Below are 22,612 nucleotides of genomic sequence, written 5' to 3' on the forward strand. Positions count from 1 at the left end.
AGGGCTAACAGGTCAGTGGATGATGCTGTCAACTTGGGTCTGCATCACATCCTGCAACACCTCGACTCTCCAGGGACATATGCTAGGATCCTGTTCGTGGACTTCAGCTCGGCGTTCAACACCATCATCCCGGTCATCCTCAGCACCAAACTCACCCAGCTCACTGTGCCAGCCTCCACCTGTCAGTGGATCACAGACTTCCTGACTGACAGGAGTCAGCAGGTGAGGCTGGGAAACATCACATCCAGCACCCGGACTATCAGCACTGGCGCCCCCCAGGGGTGTGTGCTCTCCCCACTGCTCTTCTCCCTCTACACCAACGATTGCACCTCAGGGGACCCATCTGTTAAACTCCTGAAGTTCGCTGACGACACAACGATCATCGGCCTCATCCGGGACGGTGATGAGTCGGCCTACAGACGGGAGGTTGATCAGCTGGCTCTCTGGTGCGGTCAGAACAACCTGGAGCTTAACATGCCCAAAACTGTGGAGATGACCGTGGACTTCAGGAGGAGCCCCCCCACTCTGACCCCCATCACCTTTCTAAACAGCCCTGTGTCTGCTGTGGAATCCTTCAGGTTTCTGGGTTCCACTATATCCCTAGGACCTGAAGTGGGAGCCCAACACTGACACCATCATCAAGAAAGGCCAGTAGAGGATGTACTTCCTGCACCAGCTCAGGAAGCTCAACCTGCCTAAGGAGCTGCTGATCCACTTCTACACAGCCATCATCCAGTCTGTTCTCTGCACGTCCATCACTGTCTGGTTTGGATCTGCCACCAAAAAGGACAGGAGCAATTCCTGTGCAATAACCCAGGAACTCTTCCTCTAATCAGCACCTGTTTACTGGTTTCCACTTATTATTTATTTATTCACCATTCTCTATTTAAGTGCTGTTCATACTATGTCATATTGCATATACTGTATACCAATAAACCTACCTCAGGTCATAAAGTCATAGGTCTTATTTATTTTTTACAATATCCTTTGCACTATGTTCCATCACACTGTGTACATGTGTACATGTATGTGTACCTGTATATCATATCCACCTTCAACATGTACATAATGAGAATAGTTTACTCTTGTGTCCTTTGCACTCTGATCACTGCACTATTTGTCAATATGTCAATATTGTTTTGTTCATAGTGTGTATATTAGTGTTGTCTATACTGTAGTTTGTGTCTGATTTTATTTTATTATTATTTTATTATTGTGTTATGGTATTTTTGTACAAGTAAGCACATCATGAGCAATGTACAATCCTGAGTCAAATTCCTCGTATGTGAACATATACCTGGCAATAAAGCTGATTCTGATTCTGATTTATTTAATAACTTTTTCTATTCACTATTATTATTTCAATTTCTTAAGTTTCCTCCTGCTTTTATTGTGTTTCTTGTTATCTATTTTATGTGTTTTATTGTCTTGTGACAGCACTTTGTAATTATGGTATTAAATATTATTATTATTATTATTGATGCAACCACGCAGGTTCATATCAGATAGGGGGAAAAGGTTTTTACTACATTTCCCAGAAACCCACGCGGCATTTATTAACAGATTACGTCACGTGCGCTTCCAGCTTCCGGTTGAAGTGTAAATGGATACATGACACAGTTGTTTGGGAGAAAGCTATCGTTTAGGAAACCGTTAACGTCCACAGAACTACCGACGTGATTTTAACATCGTAACGGCTGACAGTCCCGTGTAGAGACGGCCGCGATGGAGGCGGTCCCCCGGATGCCGATGATCTGGCTGGATCTGAAGGAGGCTGGGGAGTTCCAGTTTAGCCCGTCCGTCAGGCAGGTGAGCTGGGTGTGGAATAGAGCAACAGGGCTGAGGTCGAAAGTCAACCAAACAAAGATTATGGACGACTGCATAACCCAACCAAGACGCTAACGTTAGCCAAAGTTCAAACTAACAGTCAGCTGTCGGTGGGGATTGGAGAATTTTCCAGAACGAGGGTGCTGGCCAGCTAGCTAAGGTCTGATCCTGGCAAGTCCCCCTGACCACCGCCTTTTGTTTGCTAACGTTAGCCTCATGTTAGCTAATAATAAGCTAGCAGCTCAAGTCGAAGTTCATAATTAGCCCTCAGGTAAATGGCTAATTTCCAAAAAGCAAACAATTTAACGAGGTAACGGCAGAGGGAAACCCTTTGCTAAAACAACGAGCCTGGCTCCTCACGGCCCAGTCAGACTTCCTACGTGAAAATAATAAACAGTGATCTCGTTGTCACATGTACCTGACTTTGCCAGAGAGCGGAAGACCTAACGCACAAACAGCCCGTCTAGTCATTAAGAATGTGTAGTTACTATGTATTTTAACTGCATATCACTGTGGAGTTGCATCCACAAGAAAAAGCAGAAGCACTCACTAAGTGACACCTGTTAAATACCTTTCTGACCCAAAACAGTAAAAGCTGGTATGGTAAGTTTCCTGTTTTGCAGTACAACCATATAAAATGCCAAATAGGAATATCAGAAATAAACAGTAAATACAAGGAACATAATAATGTTACAAGAGAAGATGTGGATGTTTTAGATGTTACAAATTTTGTCATAGTGTAAAAGCTTTGTTTTCATATTATAATGACATAACAACCTGATGCATGGTCAGGTCAGATAAAGTGTAATATCAAAAAGGGGCTTCACAGTTGGACTGCCTAATTTCACAACTTTCCAACACAGCTATGCATAATGCACATTTAGAGGCCCACTGATTTCTGTTGTAATTTAGGTTACAAAACTTTAAATCACTTCTTACTTCCAAGCTCACACATTGCACATTGCCTTTTCTCCCTTTTGATGTTTAAAAGAGAGAAATTGGCAATCATTCAAATGCTTTTTTACTTGCTCTTTATCTGGTGACCCATTTTCCCACACCTTCCTTATGCAGATAATAACGTAACAGACCTTTACCCCTTGTGGGTTACTGTAATTCCTCTCTGTGATACTCCTGTGAGATATTTTGCAATAGACTTCCCACATCAAGACCTTCATTCAGAAAGCTGTGTGAAAAATTTCCAGAGCAGTACTTAAAATAAATATATAAAAAATGCAAATGTCTTTAAGTGACTCCTAACCTCAATATTATGCTTAACCTTTAATACCACAGTTAGTATTGGATGGTGGTAGTATGTTTTTCATTTTAAATGCTGGATGAAGTCAAGCTATAATATGAGAGGGTAATGTTGTGTCACTTATTGGCAAACTAGTATGGTTCAGAGTATCATTTAAGACTTTATCTAAATTAGCTACACTTAAATTTGTTTATCATGGACAATAGGCAGAATAGCACATATTTGGTTTGTGGAAGTCAGGAGATGTCTGGCTGCTGTGTCATTGTGCATCTTTCCAGAAGCCCTGCGGATTTCCTGCTTCCATGATTATATTACAGAAACATCGGTAAAAGAATGAGTATGTGTTGTTTATCTTTTGACCTGACATTAAGTAGCTTGCTGCTTATTACAGTGGCTCATAGGGCTGGGGGAAGTCTTGGCAAAGCATGATGGTAGAGTTCCAGAGCTTACACGAGAGTTTAAACTCTTGGCTCTTGCTCATAGCCAAATACTAGCCTATTCGTTAATTAGGCTACAAACAGCTTAAAGACACTTGAAGTGAAAACTTGTCAATTAATGTTAACTGTGATTCTGCTGTTAAAGCCGAAGCCCTAGAAGACATATATTTCTAGTCTGTTTTTTAAACCTTACGAGCCCTTTTTACAGGATAATTAAGCACAGAAGTAGCCTGCTTTTTTAAATGTGCCACGCTTACCGAGTTGTTCTTACTGTCTCTTCTCGTCTAGTTCATTTTGAAGAATTATGGAGAGAATCCAGACAACTACAATGAACAGCTGAAGAAACTGGAGACACTGCGGCAGGTACTCTGTGAAACATCTCCAGGCACAGCAGTATTATTTTTTTTCAGATCTGTGTTGCTCAGACCTGTCTGTCATTACATTGGTTCCCTTTAAAGCTGTTGCTGTGCAACTTAATCCACTGTATACCATCAGCTCCTGTTTAATTAGATGTACAACTTTAATACACAGGACAAGTAAAAAATAAAAAAAGGTCCCTGGTTCCAGAGTCCGTTAATTCCCATGTATAGCCACCCAAAGTAAAAAAAATACTATAGGAAATATATCATAATTATTAAAATGCTTTTTATTTTACAGTCAGAAGTTAATTTAGCTATGTTGAGGCAATGTCAGAATGAGGGCAGTGGTGACAACTTTGAAACTCAGGATACAAGGATCTCAATTTCTGTGGTGGGCAGTGGTTTATCCTGAAAAGTTCTGTGTCAACCCACAAACAAAGTGTTTTAATGTTTATAAAACGCAACAGGTGCCGGTTGCCCATAAGTGGCTGGTGTTGCAAAAATAACAACCCAAATACTGTATAAGAAGGTTGTCTCAACAAAGTGAAAAACGATTTTTTTTTGTCCACCAGCCAATGGCCAGTGAATGTTTTAATACATAAAACCGTCTTAAGAGTAAGATGTATCAAACGTACCATAATTATGAGCTTTGTAATGTTAGGCATTGATGGTCTCAGAGATAAATGTCAAAAGGACAAAAACATTATGAGAACTTCACAGAAAGTTATGATTTTTAACTCAGCAGTGGCTGGTTTCTCTTGGTTTGTGTTCATCTCTCCAGTACTTGATATTTAGAGAAATTGGTAGGTGAGACGATGCGGAAGCCTAAATATACTGTTTAGAGCCTTCTGGAGGATTTGGTTGGGTCGTTGGATTCACACCGAGCTATTCGTCCTTTGTGGGGCAAAATAAATCTATCTCTCTGTCATACCTGCAAATTATTAACTTCAGCGCCACACCTCCTGCCCCATCCACTGAAGGTGAAGGAAAAGGTGCATTCAGTATTTTACAACCACAGTCCCCACCCTGAAGTAAGATGGCGTTGAGCTCATCAGTGATGACAATGTAATTGTGTGTGCGGGTTTTTTTCTCCACTCTTTATATCCTGAGGGAAATTCTAATGGCAGATGAGTTGAGTGAAACGCTCAATCTAACCACTGAGTAAGTTTTCAACTCAATACTGGTGTTTGTGGGTCAGGTTGCACATCCATCCCTGATCTGATCCCAAGTCAGGATTCAAGTCCAAATGACACCTAAAATGAGCTTTTGATGAAATGTCATCAAGTTGTTGTTAAAACAGTAAAAGCTGTCACTTTAAAGCAGGGATTATATGATGTACAGCTGAGTTAGGTCACTGTGTTTACAGAAGTAGTGATTCTGTAGCTGCAGTGAAGAACAGCTTATCAAACAGAAAAGCAACACAGAACGTGTGTCTGTTTCACAGAGTGCAGTAAATGTGACGAGAGACTTCGAGGGATGCAGCACTCTGAGGAAGTACTTTGGCCAGCTGCATTACGTCCAGAGCAGGGTACCCATGGGAACAGGCCAGGAGGCTGCCGTACCCATCTCATGGTAGTAACACACACACACACACACACACACACACACACCACACACACACACACACACAAATGAATGGCAGCAGTATGGAGTATTCACGCATACCAGCACCAACAGCAGCGGTCTGAAGGTCTTGATTTAGTGTCACTTGCTGCAGTTGCTCTGATCTTCATGTACAGGAGTGGACAAAATAACAGGAACATTTACTCCAGGGAAATATCTAATGATCGCTCTTTGTTAAAACTGTGTCAGAGTAGTTTTTAATTTGTGGTTGGATTATGTGATGAGGTCTTCCGCCTCGTTTCCCAAATCCTTGTACAGAATGAGGTTAGACTGATACTGTATGTTTTTTTTTGCTGATAGTAACCTTCTAGTCATATTGTTCTGCTGTAATGTGAATTAACTTCCTGCTTTACTGCAGCAGCATGATGTTTAATGAAGTTCACATTTGTTTCACTTTAAACATTAAATTTATGTGATATTGTATTTTGAGGACATGATTTGTAAGAACGCTTGTAACTATGTCTCATTTTCTAGCTGCACAATTATTTAAAATGGATCTCTCATTATAAATGATACTTTTTTACAAAATCATGAACAATATACGTCTTTATACAAACTTAACTCCATTGTATTTTAATTGTTTACCCCTTTTCAAATTTGTTTGTGTGCAGGACTGAGATCTTCTCTGGAAAAACAGTCACTCATGATGACATCAGCTATGAGCAAGCCTGCATTCTCTACAATCTTGGTGAGTTGAGTCATGTAGAGCAATGTATAGTCTTACTTTAAAAAACAAAACAAAAAGTGGCTAAACCTGCTGAGTTGACTTTGCAGAATACTTTCTTTCTATATTTCTTATTATATTTTTTGAGACATAGGTTTCACATTTATTGTGGCAATTGTCTTCTTTTTAAATGAAACCCTTCTGTAGTTGCGTTTGATTTAGAAAATCCAGTCAGCCTTACAGATAAATCATCTGCTCATTGACCGTACACTGCGACATGCTACACGTAGGGCTGCAACTTACAGTTCTTTTAATTATTGATTAATCTGCAGGTTATTTTCTCGATTTCTTGATTAATCATTTATTCAATAAAACCTAATTAAAGGTGCCCATCAAAAGTTTTCAAATAGATTTGGGTTTAGCTCTGGGATCAGGAAAAGTATAAAATTCTCACATTTGAGGAGCTTGAAAAATGATGTAAACAAATAATCAATTCTCAAAATAATTGCCTATTCCTTCTTTCATGATTTACTAATTGATGAATCAAGTTATTGTTTCGGCTCTAGCAACACAGCTAAATCCTAACTTTTATATTAACAGTCCCTAATTAGACACTGATTAGACATTAACACTGAGATTATATTTGAGGTAAACTGACAATAAAGGCTTTCTTTATATGATAAGTGTTGCTGGAGGTTTGGCCTCTTATGAATGCGTCTGGATTTTCTGTAGGGGCCTTGCACTCCATGTTGGGAGCCATGGATAACAGGGTATCCGAGGAGGTAAGACACAAGGACACACAAACCAAACATGCAAAAAACATTTATGCACACACAGTCCCACTAACTCTCTGCTCTCTGCCCAGGGGATGAAGGTGTCGTGTACGCACTTCCAGTGCTCGGCGGGGGCTTTCTCCTACCTGAGAGACCATTTCAGCCACAACTTCAGCGTGGATATGAGTCACCAGATCCTTAATCTCAACATCAACCTTATGCTGGTAGGTTAAGGCTCGTGCAGACTACACGACTTTCAGTGTCGGCAGATCAGCGTGCTGTTCAGACTACACAACTTACCATCTTGTGACGGGAGTCTTGAAGTCGTTCACACTACGTGACTGATCAGTGACAGGGGGTCACACACTATGTGAGATGACAGCGGCTGTGTCACCTGACGCTGGTCTCCAAACCACGTTTTTGTTTAGAAAACACGTGAAATGGGAAGCGGGAAATGATGCAAACCTGCACACGAAACAGCTGTTGTTTGTTTGTTATTATAAAGACAAAGAATATGGGTAAAAGAATGGATTAGCACACGCAGTAGCAGGGATTGTCTGAGCTGCAAAGAGAGCTGGAGGGGAGTAAAAAGGGTTTTTGCGGTGGAAAAAGTAGCTGCCTGTTCCACCAACTGCCTGCTCTCATTGGCTGGATGTGGATGTCGAGTCTGCCGACTCCAGATATTTGGCATGCTAGATATCTGGCTGGTGTCGGCGATGTGTCAGCGATGCGTCGTTGAGTAGTTCACACATAATCGCTGGTTTACCCCTGATCATAGCCTGAGGGTCGCCGACATCACCGACCGGCAAATCGGGCTTAAAATCGTGTAGTATGAACTAGGCTTTACACACACACAAACACACACAAAAATGCCTCATGAATCTGTGTTTGCCTCCCAGGGCCAGGCTCAGGAGTGTCTTCTGGAGAAGTCCATGTTGGACAACAGGAAGAGTTTTCTGGTTGCTCGCATCAGCGCTCAGGTTGATATTTTTTTTTACCATTAAATATTAATTCAGTGTAATTTTATATCAATTAATAATTAAAATTTTAGAGATAAATAACTGTGGCTGTGGTGCTGCAGGTGGTGGATTACTATAAAGAGGCTTGCAGGGCTCTGGAGAACTCAGAGACGGCGTCTATGCTGGGAAAGATTCAGAAAGACTGGAAGAAACTGGTTCAGATGAAGATCTACTACTTTGCTGCTATCGCACATGTGAGTCAAATGGGAGAGCATGAGAGTATTTTTGTATGTAGCAATTAGTGCGTGTATGAACGTGTCTGTGTGTTTTGGCATGTGATTAGATGCACACACACGTACACTCCCATTTGTGAGATTTTTTTCTCTCTTAACAGCTTCATATGGGAAAACAGGCCGAGGAGCAGCAGAAGTATGGAGAGCGGGTAGGAACACATTTCACACATAAGTTTTTTTTCTTGATCAAATGTCAGGGTGCTGTGGATTTGATTTGTTTTTTTATTTTTTACTGTTTGTCACTGTATGGTTCCAGACAGAAATGTCTCTGGGAATTTTGAAGGATTATTGCTTATTCAACCTTTCCTTGCAATATGTAAAAAATCAAATCCTCACAATTTCTCAAAAAAATGAAAGAAAGCTTGCCCATTTAAAATCTCATCCTAACATCTGGTTTATCCAACCATTTGTTTATGCTGCTTGTTGGCAGAATTACCTTGCTGCTACTAAAAGAAATGCCATGAATAGGGCTTTTCTAAAATCCATAGAGATTAAACACTTATTTACTCTGCCTGTAAATCAATATTATGATCATCAGTAAAACATGTTGCTGCACTAACCAAAAAACAAAACTAAGGAGTCTACAGCCATGCATGCACTTAGTTCTTTGAGCTAAATGCTAACATCAGCATGCTAACATGCTTACAATGACAACATGCTGATGTTTAACAGGTGTAATGTTTATTATGTATGTAGCAGAGGGGAGTAACAAAGCTCAATTTCATTATATAACCTACCTACTTATTATGTTTACCATATTAATTAAGCTTGCTGACATTGGCATTAAAAACAAAGTACAGCTGAGGCTCATGGGAATGTCAGTACTTTTAAGTATTCAGGTCTTTTCAGGTCAACATTTATGGGGATCATCAACCTTTTGTGTGCTCAACTTGCGAACAGCATATGCTAGTGGTTACTGACAAATATTTATTCCAAGATTTTAAAGAGGTCATATTATGCTTTTTGGCTTTTTCCCTCTCCTTTATTAAGTTATCCACCTTTTTTTGCATGTAACAGGTTTGCAAAGTGAAAAAGCCCAAAGTCCGGCTCAAAGGGAGTTCCCATCTCCCACAGAAAGCTCTGCTCTGAACTGCCTGAAAACAGCTTTTTTCCCTTTGATCCCTGTGACGTCGCATCAAAATACGCATCATAATGCTCACCCAACAGCTAGTCCTACACGCCCTCAAAAGAAAACGGTGGAAAAACACTGAGCTGCAGCACACCTCTCCTCTCCCTTCCAAACACTAGCTACCCTCCAGGCAGTCAACTCACCACTCTGAAACGGTTTTCTCCAGTTCATATTGCTAAGCTGGTAAGGGGATGTACAGCTGAAACGAAGCCATGTTGACAGGTGTTGGGCCAAAAAGTGATCGTTCACCGAAAAGTGATTGCCGTCCGTGGGAGCGCACACAGCATGTTAAAGCTGTATCGCCCCGTCTCTTTACGATTACAGCTGCTTTTAACAGGATCAAACAGACATAACGTGCAAATAAACATCACTTTATGTCTGCCAATGGACTATGTGTTTGGTAGGCCTATGTTTAATATCCTCTGCATTATTGTACTTGCTGTGTACCAACCAATCCAGTCCTGTTAAAATACCTTTAAATGGCCAATACAGCTCATAAAAAGCAGTATTTCACTTGCCATAAAGTGATTGAGGCCTCTTCTTAATGACTGAAAGGTTATTTCTACCCTGCAATTAGTTGATTTCATTCAGAAGAGTTATAGTTGACAGATCATAACTCACCTAGTACTTTTGACCTCTTATAATACCTTTAAATGGCCAATACAACTCATAAAATGCTGTATTTCACTTGCCAGAAAGTGATTGAAGAGACTGAGCGATACAGCTTTAATATAGTGAGCGCGCTCCAATGGATGGCAATCAGTTTTTGTCGGACGATCACTTTTCAGCACAACACTGGACCCGCCCTATTCTGCTTCTGATTGGCTAGTAGTCCTTACCTAGGAACTGCGCATGTGCAACTCCCAACAAAGATCTTGTAGAGGCAAGATGCATTACTCTATAGTTAAAAGGACAAAGTTCAACACAAAGGGTGAAAAGAGGAGCTGCGGCAATATGTATGACAAAATATATGGTGTTTTTTTGTAAAATGAAACCATGTAAACCTATACTGGTACAAACCCTAAATAAGTGAAAATGAGCATAATACCACCTCTTTAAGTGACTAACTCTGTTTCACAATTATTGAAAGTTACTGCATATAATGATTAACAGTCAGTCAGATTTTTCTTATAGCTGACTTATATACATTACACTTCACTTTTCCTTTTCTATCTTAGTCCAGATTTCCACTCCCTAGCATTTGTTCTGTTGCTTACTTAAATTTTCTGATTCCAACAGTTGGCGTACCTGCAGAGCTCCTTGGATAAACTCAGTGAAGCCATCAAGCTGGCCAAGGTAGGATCGCACATACTTCCCAGCAGCAAATAAAAAGAAACTGTCTGGGTGTGTGTTCCAATTGTTTTTACAAAACTAAACTCTCCTTCGTCTTGTCTTGGTACAACCAGGGTCAACCTGACAGTGTGCAAGAGGCCTTGAGATTCACCATGGATGTTATCGGGGGAAAGTGAGCAATAAGTCTTTTCTCACAATTTTGATATTCTCGTGTAGTTTCAGTGGTATCTTACTTTTCTTTGAACTTTCATCCACAGATTTAATTCAGCTAAAAAGGACAACGACTTCATCTACCACGAGACGGTTCCTTCTCTGGAAACTCTGGCCTCAGTCAAAGGTAACAGGAAGAATCTTTAGTATGTTTGGTTTCCTGCATTCTCTTCAAAATGAGGTGGAACCGGTACCACCCTGATCACGTGCACACACGTGCATGTGTACTGTGCCTTCCACTGGCTCAAGCAAACACTTTTTACAAATAATGATCTAATGAGTTCTAATAATTATATTATTGAAGAAAATGTTCAACATTAAATCAAGTACAACATAAACAGTGTGTTAATTTACACAGTGAATAAGCAAGTTGTTTAAAATCCAATATAAGATCAGCTTTTGTTTTCATTTATAGTTCACTTGGTTCCTCCTTGTAGTTGATGTGAATTCCTGGATTTTAAATGTTTATCTGCAATTCTCCCAGTAATGGTCCCTGTAAAATTTGTTGTTACTTGTGTCACATGACATGGTTATGCCATGTTAGAAACTGATAACATGACCTAAAATTCTGCTAGAAGATAGTATTTACACAAAATTAGATCTCCTCCTGTTTTGAAGCATTTAAAAATGAATGTAAGAAATAATTGTGTTTGTATTTGATAAAGTGGGTTTAAATATTTTTAACTACTTAATTTACATTTTTAACAGTGGAAACCAAAACACACTGGCTTTAAAGTCGCTGTTCAGTCACATGTAGATAGATGGTCATAGAGACAGTGAGAGCTGGAGGTGGGATGTCTTGTAGTTCTCGTATAAGAAATACCCTGAATGTAGATGTATTTTGTAGAATGTGTGTATATAGGCAGAGTGATTTATGAGTTGTGTATTTTTCACTGTGTGAGAAAAAAATAGTTGTGCCAGAGTTTATAATGATAATGTTTTAAAATGTGGTTGTATTTAATTCTGGATTTGGGCCTTTTTGAGAGTGTGTGTGCCATCATATTAGTTAAATAATTGATTTTGAAATAATTAGATGTTTTTAAATATCTGGTTAGAATTTGATTATCTATCTTAGAAGAAGTGCTGCCTGCAACTTATAATTATTTTCATCATTGATTTCTGATAATAGTGACAAATGCTGACAAAGTTGGCATTATCAAATTACTTGTTTTGCTAATAGCCAAAATAAATCCCCCCAAAACTCAGCATAATATAACAGATGACTAAGAAGCGAGCAAATATTCACATTTGACAACCTGGAACCAATGAATCCGTGGCTTGTGCTATTGATTTTGAACTCCTGAGCTTATGTGTTATTGTGGCAGTAAAAACAGCTGCTGTGTGCCCTTCTAGGTGCTCCACTGGTGAAAGCTCTACCAGTCAACCCCACAGACCCCAGTGTTACTGGACCAGACCTGTTTGCCAAGTTGGTGCCAATGGCTGCCCATGAAGCCTCTTCGCTATACAGGTAGGCAACTTCAGTGGAGGCTAAGTTCATGTTAAAGCATGTTTAGTCAGCCTCTCATCAACATTATGTGGTTAAATTTTTCTTTTTTCAGTGAGGAGAAGGCCAAGCTGCTGAGGGACGTCATGTTCAAGATTGAGAGCAAGAATGAAACACTAGAGTGAGTAATACATGAGCGTGTGTGAGTCCATAATATATAAATGTCATAAAAATATATTTTCCACACACTCAACTTAATATTGATGCTAAAAAGTAATAGTAATGTACTGAAAGAAAAACATTTATTTTTGTATTATTTTACCCGACCCTGTGCTGGTATGAGCTTCTTGTCTCTTCCTGCAGGCAGTTCATGGACTCGCTGGGCTTGGAGCCGGAGTCGGTGGACAACCTGGACATGTACAGCCACATCCCTCCAGTCCTGATGGAGAAGTGTGCTGCTCTCAGTGTCCGACCCGACACCGTCAAGAGCCTCATCCAGTCCATGCAGGGTGAGTGACAACAGTAACACACACACACACACACACGGTGACTGTGTTTTGTTTATCATTGTTTTGTTGCTCTGACTTCTAATGCTTAGCAGTATCCATAAACTAACATTTTGACTTAACAAAAAATTGGGATTCAAGAATATAATTGTCCCTAATTAACTACAACAAATTAATAAACAGGCCATCTAAGAAAAAACTTGGACAGTATAGAGAATTATTTAATGTTATATTTGTTATTCCATTAATGTTTTAAAATTGTAATACGCCAACATGTCTATGAATTTGTAAAATTTTTTAGGATAAAATTCACAGAATATATGATGGAATAGGCCCTATGATGTTCATAACCCTAAAACCAATTTTCAGTATAGTTCCTAACTTCTCCTGCAGCCTTTTAACTATTTAACAGATATGATTCTTACTTTTTGAACTAAGTCTTGCTTTTTGACATACTGATTGTTTATGGTATTCTATATGGCATCCTACTGTGTGTAAATAACTCTGTCATAATCCTTGCTTTTTCAGGGCTCTCAGGTGTCTTCACTGACGTGGAGTCTTCACTAAAGGAGATTAGAGATGTGCTAGAGGCAGACGAGGCTGGAGCACGAGCCCTCCAGGAGGCCGGCGGCCCCGCTGCTGGCGAGGTGCACTCAGCAGCGCAGGCCCAGACTCTGGCTGAGATCCGCAGGGACCTGGAGAAGTACATGGAAGCCCATGAGAAAGCCAGTTTTACCAACACTGAGCTCCACCGGGCCATGAACCTGCACATCAGTAACCTGCGTCTGCTGGGGGGGCCACTGGAAAGTCTGAAAGAAGCCCTGCCTCGGCCCCAGCTCAGCGAAGGTGAGTGTGTGTTTAAGGGTGAGGGTTTGTGTACATTATAAGGGTTTAGCACAATGTGACCTAAATACGTTGAGTGAAGGTTTGATGAATGTGTGCTATATGAAAGTCTGACAGTTTGACAGGTTTTGATATGTTTCCTTGACGTGAAGTGCAATGATCTCTCATCATTTATTATAGGGCTCCTGCAACAATTACGGGGCTAACGATTAATTTCATTATCGATTTGTTGACATAGTTTCCAATTAAAAGGAAGGCAAAGAAGCATCAATAAAATAATAAATAAGGTTTTCAGATGAGGAATAGATGTGTTAGATGTATCAGTCATGGTGAATATTATCTTCTAATGTTATCAAGTGTGTGTGTGTGTGTGTGTGTGTGTGTGCAGAGGAAGTAGCAGGGCTTCAGTGTATGAAGCGGATCTTAGGGAAGGTGCAGGAAATGAGGGAACAGAGAGGCTCGCTGGAAAAACAGCTCCGTGACCTAATCCAGCAGGACGACATCACCTCCACCCTCGTCACCACGGACAGGGCAGACATGAAGGTATGTGGCTGCCCATTGTACACTTGTGGCTGAAGTATAGGACAGAATATCTTTAATAACTCCGGTTTGTGTAAGCATGAGCCACATCATTGTCAGTAGTGACTTTTTTAAAGTGTTATATGCGAGACCTCTAACTAACCCGTGTCCTTCCAGCGTATATTTGAGGAGCAGCTGAAGAAGTACGAGCAGGTGAAGGTGTACATTGACCAAAACCTAGCAGCCCAGGAGAACATCCTGAAGGCCCTGACTGAGGCCAACGTGCAGTACGCTTCAGTTCGAAAGGGCCTGAGTCTGACTGAGCAGCAGTGGAACACCACCGTTCAGGGACTTGTGGGCTCGTATGAAGCCTATGAGGACCTGATGAAGAAGTCACAGGAGGGGAAGGAGTTCTACGAAGACCTAGAGGCCAAAGCATCACGTCTGCTGGAGAAGGCGAAGATCGTATGTCAGACTAGAGCAGAGGAGAGGAAGCCCCTCCTGGAAAAGTAAGACAATGAAACAATAAAACTTTAATAACAGGAGTGATACGTTTGAAGTGGTTGAAATCTGCAATACAAAAAAAACTGTATTTTGAGTTACAAGGGATAACAATGAGGCTGATGAGCTGTGGCTTTGGTTAGACCCTTCATGTTTTTTCAGCCTGTTGCTGTCCTCCACTTTGTGTGACTTGTGTGACAGCTTGCTGGCATCGTGGTGTCTTATAAATTGTTGCTCCGATATTGACTTTGTCACAAAGTCAAAGAACATGGAGGCAGCATTTTTCCATTTGACAACTTTGACCTCCAGATAGACCAAGCAATTTAATGAAATATGTGGCCTCGTAACAAAAGAGACTTTTTTTTCTCTTGACTTCCCTCTGCTAATGGTGAAAACTTTTATTTGAATCCCTGATTTTCATGTTGTACTCCTGCTCTCATTTATCTCCTCCTCAGAGAGACCCAGAAGAAGCCCCCAGCACGGCCTACAGCAGCTAAGCCCTCCTTGAAGCCAAAGGCTTCGGATGTCGACTCTGCCTGCTCCAGCCTGGAGGACCCAGAGTTGGCACAGCTTAGTGCAGCCATCTTGGCCTTAGGGGGTGACCTACCTGAGGAACTCCGCAGCCTCCCCCCTGACATTCCTTCCTTCCCCAACACTGCAGCTCGTCTGCCCGGCCATGAAGCCTTCGTCCCCCCTAGTGTTAACCTGGGTGGCAGCAGCTCTCTGCCTTGGCCTGCTGCTCCAGCTGCTGGTATTCCTCGCTTCCCTGCTAACCTGCCTCCTCCAGAACTCCTGGCACGGATAGCTCAGTTTCCTACTTCTGGGGCTCTAGCAGCACAGGGACCTCTGCCACGCGGACCCCATCCTCAGATGACTCCACAGATGCCTGCACAATTGCCAACCCAGGCAGCTGTGTCAGGTTATCGGCCACACCATCCTCAAGCCCCTCAGCCAGGTGCTGTAGCCCCTGCCGCAGTCCGGCCCTCCACCACCACAGTGGATAGCATCCAGGCCCCTATCCCCAGCTACGCCCAAACACCACACCAGCCTGTCCCACCTGCAGCCTCAACTGGCTACGCTGTACCACCGCAGATGGGTGCTTACCCCCAGTTTATGCCCCAACCAGGAATGCCCATTCATGGCCCAACCCAACCACAACAGCAGAAGCAGCAGCCGCAGCAGTACCCTCAGCCCATTGGGCAACCACTGCCTCAGGGGTACCAACCTGGACCAAGAGCTATTCCGAGCCCTTACCCTTCTCTCCAGGCCCAGCAAGCCTACCCGCATGGATATATGCCCCCTCATTCTGGTGTTCCTCCCCAGTACCAGCAGGCTTTCCCAGGTCAGCTACAGCCACATCCACAAAATGGCTATCAACCACAGCCTCAGATACCCCAAGGCTATCAGACTCCACAGGGCTATGTACCCCAGCAGCACCCTCAGATGATGCCAGGCTCCATGCCAAGACCACCTCAGGGCCAGATGCCACCTCAATCTGTACATCCTCAAATACCCCCGTCTTCTCAGCCAGCACCTCCTGCATCTCATCCCTATCTGCCCCATCCCAACCAACAGATGCCCCCTGGACTCCCTCACCAACACATGTTGCCACAACAGCAACAAATCTCAATGCCCCCCAGTGTCCAGCAGATTCCACCCCACCCCCAGATGCAGATTCCAGGTGGTCCCAGAGCACAAATGCCCCCCTCAAGTCAGCCAATGACTCCTGTTTCACAGAACTACATGCCCCCCACTAGCCAGCCCATTCACCAGAATCTGCGGCCACAGATGCCTCCTGCCTCTCAACCTCATATGGTACCTGGTCCTCAGGTCCATTTGTCAAGGGGCCCTATGCCACAGATGCCCCCCAGTGCACTACCCCCACAACATCACCCCCACCCTGGACAGCCTCCCATACCAAACATGCCCCAGCAGCCCATGCGGATGCCGAGTCAACCCCGGGCTCCCTCCCCTCATTCTGGGGGAGTGTGCTACCCTGGAGGAGCTCCAATGATGCCTCAGCAGCCCCTGGCACCACAGCCTGCTGCTCCCCAACAACCTCAGGCTCCTCTTCCCATGACCCATCCACAGCCCTCTACTATGTACCCTTCAGCTCCAGGAGCTAATGTACCTCCAAGTGCCCCACAGCAACCCACTGCCATGGGCCCACATGGTCCCCCTCCTCAGCACATGATCCAACCCTCTCCTGGAGGTCCTTCAATGGCTCAGCCACCCAACACAGTCCCTCCTTCGCCTTCGCCTTCCCCCTCCCCATCTCCCTCTCCAGGTCCTACCTCTCTGGGTCTGAACACCCAGCAGAGACCCACACCAGCCCCCGCCCCTGGAGGAACAGCTCCATCCACTCTTCCCTCTCCCTCTGCTGTCTCTCCCTCCACATCACTGTTTCAGCGGCAGAACTCAAGCACAGATGACCTCCTCTCTTCGAGCCCTGAGAGCCAACCTGGAGGCACCAAGGCCCCCCCCAATGTGCTCCAACCCACCAAAGCAGACCCGCAGGATGGGGAGCGTCGAAAGAAGAGCTCACAGGGAGTTCTCCTGATCCAGGGCGACCCGTATCAAGCTCCAGAGCGTGTTGCCCGTCTTCACGGTGAACTGGAACGTTATAGAGGCCAGGTAGACTCCCTAGAGCACCCCTCAGAGAATGAGGGTGGCCTTTCTGTGCTGGATGCCCGCTGGAAAGAACTACAAGATCAGCAGGAGAAGGACGCCCGCCAACTCTCTATCGCTATCGCCCGCTGCTACACTATGAAGAACCGTCACCAGGATGTCATGCCCTATGACCTCAACCGTGTGGTACTGCAATCAGGCAAAGATGACTACATCAACGCCAGCTACGTGGAAGACTTGTCACCATACTGCCCACGCCTTATTGCCACACAGGCTCCGCTTACTGGCACAGCGGCAGACTTCTGGCTGATGGTGTACGAGCAGAAGGTTTCACTGGTGGTCATGCTGGTTTCAGAGCAGGAGCTGGAAAAGGTACTGAGTTTAGTTTAGGGATGCATATACTTTCTGTGAATATAATCCATTTAATCGTATTTCCATCCTGTATAGACAACTTATTTTGAAAACCTGATGGTGCCACATGTGTATCCTTGCGTTAAATTCATCAAGTCCTACCCAGTTTGATAAATAATGTTGGATGTGGTTCTCGTATGGCGTAACATGAAGACTCGATAGCCTCTCTTCAGGTAGGACTCTCCTACTGCAACACTTGTCTTTGTAAAGAGAGAAACTGACAGGATAAAGTCGCTAACCTGCCTGTCAGCTCGCTCTGGGCCGTTACAGTGGATTTACCAGAATATGTGTGCACTCAAAATTTAGGTGCAGCTAGCTCAGTTGTCTTTTCACAAACGAGTGGCAAAAACACTCAAAGCGGGTCAGACCGTTTGTTGCCTTCTCTAAGAAGTGAGACAGATGGAGTGGATGTGCTAAGAGACAATTCAGCAGAACAGTGTCTGCAAACGGCCATTTTTGAGTCTTTCTCAGACACTTTAAAATGCTTCCACACTGCCGACATGTCAACGTAATTGTTTGGTAAAATGTCTTCCGTCTTTTGATGTATTAGGCCAAACACCTAATGTTCTTTTTTTTGCTATATTCGGCCGATTATTTTCAGTGGCCAAACATTCGGTGCAGACCTAGTTTAGTTTGCACTGTGATTAATTTGGAAGTGATTAAAACGTGGTGTGCAGCAGACAATTCAGACATAACAGTTTGGTCTTTTTCTTTTTCAAAATACAATTTTTTTTGTGTGTGTAAGTTCTTAAAGGACGTTTTATCCATTCTATTAGCGGTTTTGGAGCTTCAATCTTATGACATGATCAGTAGTTCATGTAATTATTGCTTCATTGAAATTTTACACGAAAACAAATAATATATAAATAATCATTAGAATTACTTAAATGTTTTTCAAGGATGGGATATGCTTGGTGTTTAAAGTTTCTTTTTGCAACCGCTCCTATAGATTCCCACTGTAAATGTCATTTCTTCATTCTTTACCTCTTCTGTTGTCGTGTGTATTTTTAGCATTGTATTTTCAATCTCTCCCAGGGAAAGGTTGTGCGCTACTTCCCAACGGAGCGTGGCCAGCAGATCTCTCAGGGACCAATCACACTCAGCCTAACCACTCAGAAGACAACACCGACGCACGTGGAGCGCATGATCAGCCTGCAGTACCGCGACCAAAGCCTCAAGCGCACTGTCGTCCATCTCCAGTTCACCTCCTGGCCAGAGCTGTGAGTAATTTGTGTCTATTTAAAATGTAAAGTAGTTTCTCTAGAAATCAGAAACGCAGATTTGATCACTGTGGTTATTTTGGGGATTTATTATTAGAAACCTCATTTAATCAGTTAATCTCATTTCACCCTGAGGAATCATAATTTTCTAATATTTCTCATCAGGGGTCTTCCTGACAGCAAAAGCAACCTGCTGCGGTTCATCCAGGAAGTTCATGGACACTACCTCCACCAGAGGCCCTTACACACACCTGTTGTGGTGCACTGCAGGTGAGTGTGTGTGTGTCATGGTGTGTCCCACAGTATATACTCAAGATAGCCAAATGATGCTTAACTTCAAAATAGCTGGTCAGTTTTTTCTTCAGCCAGCCACCGTGTAGAGTGGCTAAAATTCAACTCTGGTGAATTTTAGGATTTATTATTTCATATATATTCTGTCTTTATGAGGGATCATTGCTGAGGCCTATTTCACAAAATCATTTTTAAAAACATAAATTGTGGCAGCATCAAGTGTACACATAAATATTTCCTGCAAATTGCAGACACATTTGAGAATCCTAATTTTATTGGTGGAAACTTGTCAAAAGGAAAGAAAAGTTCAAAATAAGCTCATGTTGCAAATATGATCAAATGGGACCCTAATGTGGTAGTCTCAAAAGTAGGGTTCAGAGACCCAATTGGGGTCATGAAGAAGGTTGTATGGGCCCCTCAACAAAATGATTACACGTTTGGATTCATTTTTAGTGACTCACCCACACAGATTATGTCATTATGTTGATCACTGTAGGTAAAAAAAATCCAAGCATCAGTGGATATTGTTCTTGATCCACTGTAATTTTAACTCCTCAGTGGTGTGATAAGTAAAGTGCTGCTAATTTGCTTGCACGCCGTCTGTCTCAGCTCGGGTGTGGGACGCACTGGCGCCTTCTGTCTGCTGTATGCTGCGCTGCAGGAGCTGGAGGCAGGAAACGGGATCCCAGACCTTCCTCTGCTGGTGAAGAAGATGAGACAACAGAGGAAAAACATGCTACAGGAGAAGGTCAGACATACAAATCTGAAGTTTTGTTTGGGCTATATTTGGAATATTTAAGTTGTATGCAAGTTGAAAGCTGCAGTACGTTGTACTGGAGGTGCAGAGTGAGGGATTTATAATTTAAATTTTGAGGACTTTAGAACCCACATTTAAGTCCACTCCTTGGACCTAACTAACCTCCTGGTAGCTGCTCAGAGGTTCAGTGGACGAGGTGATCACTCAATGATGTTTTTAAATTCTGAACTTCCTTTGATATCCTGAATATACTGTCCACATTATAAGAATAGCTGTTAAAAATGATCTGCAGTGTTTGTTATGGCTCCACTTTATTTAAGTTGTGCTGATGATACAGGTGCAGCTTCAAAACCTGACTCAGTAAGTGTTGTAAATTCTACGTGTAACCTTATTGTCCTCATGTAATTTTTACATCACAAATAAAGTACAAATGAACTGAACCAAGTGCTGTGATTACAGTGTAGATTTTCCGATTTAAAAAAAAAAGCTTTAGATTTTTATATATATCTTTTGTGTCTGTCTCTAGCTCCACCTGAAGTTCTGCTATGAGGCTGTATTGAAGCATGCTGAGCAGGTCCTTCAGCGACACGGCATCACTACCGCCACCTGCAGCAAGAACACCAACTCTGCAGTGACAAAGGTTTGACGCCAGTCCAAGTCCAAAACAATACTGAGGTGCTCTAGATGGTAAAATGGTTAAACTGGCTTTGAAGTTGGGGCATTCACCAGCCTCTGCCCAGTAGATGTGACTAGCTTTGAAAAGTAACAAACTTAATGGTTATGGTTTGTTATATTATGGTATCTCTGAATTCACATCTCACAGACTTAATTTTGATGGACATTTTGACTTGACTTGTGTGTAATGACGTTATTGATGGCTGGTGTTCAGACCATGACAATTTCTTTTACGGAAAATATTCAACAGCAGTAACAATTACGTTCACCCGGAAAATCCACACACCACATGAAACCATATCAATACCATCTAGAATTGATGAACACTGTTGACTTTTTAAAAACATTTTTCAATGCTGTGAGCTCTGTTCACCCTTATCACCCGTCTGATAGGAGTAGAATTGCTGTTCCTCTAGTGTAGTCTTTAAATCTTATTCCCTTTTAACTCCAATCTCTTTCATTATTTTCATGCAAGTTTTAACGTTGCACTTGCTTATATTTTGCACACCCAATTGCTCCAAAGGATTTCTACGTGTTCGGGTCAGACGAGGTACTACTTTCTTTTTCTGTAGAGCTGTCAGAGCAGCAGTGGTTAGAGGTGCTTTCTTTTCTCTGTACTTTCATCTAAGGCTTTCTCTCTTTTCTGAACCTTCTCTCTGCAGCCTTACTTGAGACAGGAGTCCCAGCAGGACATTGTCCTCGGTGGTGACATGCCTATCAGCTCCATCCAAGCCACTATCGCCAAGCTCAGCATCCGGCCGCCGAGCGCCACAGACCCAGCCATGGAAGCCCACTTTGGCTTAGAGGAGCAGGGGGGCCCCATCTTACCCGACCTTGACTCGCTGGGTGACATCCAGCTGCTCCAGTACCCCTGTCCCCAAACAGATCCCCTGCCTCCCTCCTCTTTCAGTCCACCTCTCACCTCCCCTACCCACTCTCCTCCACCGCCACCCAACGGCCTGGATGCTGCCTCCCCATGCACGCCACCACCAGCCAACCACCAGCCAGTCCCAGAGGCTGCCCCCAGCGTGAGCCCGCCTCCTGCTTCCTCTGCTCCGGCTCCTTCGTCCCTGGAGCTGCTGGCCACACTAACGCCTGAGGCCTTCTCCATGGAGGGAGGAGGCAAAGGGAAGCATCGGGTGACCAAACAGAGCTTCTTGCAGCCAGCGGAGGGTCAGGGTATCCACGGGGCTCGAGGGGAGGAAGGTGACGACCCGCTCAGTAGCCTGGACCCCCTGTGGACCCTCAACAAGCGCTGAGACGTGTCCTTTCTCTCACTTTACCACTAGGCATCAGCAAAGGCCTGTAGCTCTTTCTAACCCCGCTTTCAAGAAAAAAACCCAACACACTGAATCCTGAGAGTGTGAGACATTTTAGCGGTGTTGATTACCAAGACGTGCCTGGTGGCAGACAGTAGGGGTTCTGTTTTGAAGTTAGGTGTATTTCCATGGCTTTAGGGGTGCGGTACCTGAAACGCAAACACACTTGCTTCTCCTTCCATCACTGCTGGCTTTTGGGACCAGATCACTATGCACTCAGTCTGTATTCCTTAATTCCTTCTCTCTCACTTTCTGCTGCTTTTCTTTCCATGTCTGTCACGGATGGAACTTGTTCTGCACTTCGAACATCAGATCCGGGCCCCCCAAAAAATCCCAGCATGCACTCCACTTTCATAGCCCCCTACACAGGTGGTCGTCAAGGCATCACCAGGGTGTACTGGTGTTTGGCTTCTCCGTTCTGCGCTGGTCTGTGATTGTTAACAGGAAAAAAAGGATGCATGGGAGTTGCAGGAAGGCCGGAGGAGCCGGGTGGAGCTATGTTACGGACACAAAACAAACTCGGCTCAGTCAGTGCGTATAGCTCAGTTGTCACGGTTAACAGAAGCATACAAATCAGCACGTCTTAACAAGTCGATTATTTTTCTTCCTCTGTAACATGTAAATATCTTAAATAAAATTAGACTACTCCAAAAGTCCTTCTGGAAAAATGTCACTT

The 22,612-nt window shown here is 43.2% G+C and overlaps 1 protein-coding gene across 1 annotated transcript; it reads left to right on the forward strand.

Annotated features, from left to right (window-relative positions):
• Positions 1-1,725: 1,725 nt before the first annotated feature.
• On the forward strand, positions 1,726-22,592 carry ptpn23a (protein tyrosine phosphatase, non-receptor type 23, a). Its single transcript, XM_038710549.1, has 24 exons — positions 1,726-1,809; positions 3,808-3,882; positions 5,323-5,450; positions 6,113-6,189; positions 6,898-6,947; positions 7,031-7,162; positions 7,838-7,918; positions 8,020-8,151; positions 8,292-8,339; positions 10,559-10,615; positions 10,726-10,784; positions 10,870-10,949; positions 12,176-12,290; positions 12,382-12,447; positions 12,630-12,775; positions 13,301-13,618; positions 14,004-14,158; positions 14,312-14,643; positions 15,091-17,635; positions 18,710-18,894; positions 19,060-19,164; positions 19,795-19,933; positions 20,469-20,582; positions 21,280-22,592. Exons 1-24 carry the CDS (start codon positions 1,726-1,728, stop codon positions 21,874-21,876), a joined length of 5,820 nt encoding a protein of 1,939 aa, XP_038566477.1. The 3' UTR covers positions 21,877-22,592.
• The last annotated feature ends 20 nt before the right edge of the window (positions 22,593-22,612 follow it).

Source organism: Micropterus salmoides, unplaced genomic scaffold (assembly GCF_014851395.1).
Source record: "Micropterus salmoides isolate LMB-PRFRI ecotype aquatic unplaced genomic scaffold, ASM1485139v1 Ms_hic_scaffold_11, whole genome shotgun sequence".
In the NCBI taxonomy this organism is placed as follows: Eukaryota; Metazoa; Chordata; class Actinopteri; order Centrarchiformes; family Centrarchidae; genus Micropterus; species Micropterus salmoides.

Coding starts and splice junctions, on each gene's coding strand:
- ptpn23a (XM_038710549.1), top strand. CDS start 1,726: ATGGAGGCGGTCCCCCGGATGCCGATGATCTGGCTGGATCTGAAGGAG. Junction 3,883..5,322: donor AACTGGAGACACTGCGGCAG/GTACTCTGTGAA, acceptor TCTGTTTCACAG/AGTGCAGTAAATGTGACGAG. Junction 12,291..12,381: donor GAAGCCTCTTCGCTATACAG/GTAGGCAACTTC, acceptor TTCTTTTTTCAG/TGAGGAGAAGGCCAAGCTGC.